This window comes from Grammomys surdaster, unplaced genomic scaffold, assembly GCF_004785775.1.
Source record: "Grammomys surdaster isolate TR1022 unplaced genomic scaffold, NIH_TR_1.0 554, whole genome shotgun sequence".
Lineage (NCBI taxonomy): Eukaryota > Metazoa > Chordata > Mammalia > Rodentia > Muridae > Grammomys > Grammomys surdaster.
Window position 1 is genome coordinate 1140684 of NW_021604973.1, and position 1719 is coordinate 1142402.

A 1719-nucleotide genomic window follows, 5' to 3' on the forward strand; every position below is an offset into this window, starting at 1 on the left:
TTCCCTGTCTCTAAGGAGGGCGGCTCTCAGCTTCCCTACACCTGGCCTGTGCCCTTTCTTGGTATTACTGAAACTCTGCCCTTTCCCCAGGAGCCCTCAGAAGCAGTCTTGCTTCCAGCAGGAGCTTCAAGCCATGTCTTTTCCCATAGCATGAGAAGCCCAGGTTGCCTTCACCACTGTACATCTCTAGAGGAAGGCAGAAACCATCCTGGCCCACAACTTTAATTGATTGCTTTGCTTCTGCTGGGCCCTGGGATCAGCTCGAATAGCTCATAGCTTGGTGCTGCTGAGAGATCTGGGGCTCCCCAGCATGCTCTGTTGGGAAAGGCCAGTGTCTCAGATCAGTGATTGGCTGGAACAATACAACAGTCAGTAAATGCCACTTGAGGATACATGTTCATAAGATTGTGAAGAGTCAAGCGGGAGGCAGGGAAGTTGTTGATCTCCACGCAGCAGGTCAGACCAGCACACAGCACAGCCACTGCAAAAGAAGAGGCAAACTTAGCACAGAGCTTCTAGGGAGTGTGTGGGCTTCAGTCACCGATGCTCTCCTGTCTGACAGATCATCATGTGTCACAGCTCCATCCTGCTTCAAGTGCCTTACTCACAGGACGCCCTTAACAAAGTCACTGGCTCCTGACTTAGAGCACTATAGAAAATGCCACATAGAAAAAACTTTGTACCCAAAGGGGCCTCCAAAACTAGGTGTGTCGCTAAGTAGAGTGGGTCTTGTCTATACACAAATTACACATCGTGATTTAACCAAGAACAGATTAAAAATCTCCAGAAAAAGCATTATACTTCTGTTGACTATGAACAAATTTCTTTCCTTGTCATTTCCTCCCTAGATAATGCAGTGAGACAGTTCTTCACCCAGCCGTGGCATTCTTGTAGTATGTTAGGCATTCTGTTTATTACAGTAGGCATCATCAATAGTCTACAGAGGATTTAGAGTGTGCAAGAGGATGTATATAGGGCCTATGCAAATAGTATTCCATTTTATACAAAATCTGGTGGATCCAGGTGTCTTAGGAAGGTTCTGGAACTAAAGCCCCATAAAGGACAATTATGTTCATATACATATATATTCTTAGAGACATTCATATATCCTTATATTTATGTTTCTGTATACTTATGTCTCTATATTTTTATATATGTGAATATATTCCTAAATTCATATCTATATTATATACATATGTATATGCATTCCATATGTATGTATGTATTCCTGCGTTTTATTTATATTTCACATTTATGCATATGTGTTCTTGTATATGTATGTATGTATGTATGTATGTATGTATGTATACTCCCGAATGTATACTTCATTTTATGTTCTACACTAATTCCCAGGTATCTGCAGGAATCCACAGATATGTTTCAAAGAAAGCTTTCTTTTGATCATAGGAAATAATCAATAGCATTTCCATTAATAAGAAGAATAAAAAGCATTTGGACTCAGAACATGTCAAGAGGATAAATAACCCAATCCTCTAACATGGCCGGAAGGTGATAACCCAGTCCTCTAACATAACAGGGAGGGTAATAACCCAGTCCTCTAACATGGCAGAGAGGGTAATAACCCAGTCCTCCAACTTGGCTGGTAGTGTAATAACCTAGTCCTCTAACATAGCAGGGAGGTAATAACCTAGTCTTCTTACTTGGCAAAAAAGTAATAACCCAGTCCTCTAACATGGCAGGGAGGTAATAACCCAGTCC

The 1719-nt window shown here is 41.6% G+C and overlaps 1 protein-coding gene across 1 annotated transcript in view; it reads right to left on the reverse strand.

The window, feature by feature from the left end:
• Positions 1-378: 378 nt before the first annotated feature.
• Capn8 (calpain 8) overlaps positions 379-1719 on the reverse strand; it is a 70495-nt gene continuing 69154 nt past the window's right edge. The window contains exon 23 of the mRNA XM_028781812.1: positions 379-481. Coding sequence (XP_028637645.1) covers positions 458-481 — 24 coding nt within the window. The 3' untranslated portion in view covers positions 379-457. The remainder of the gene's footprint in view (positions 482-1719) is intronic.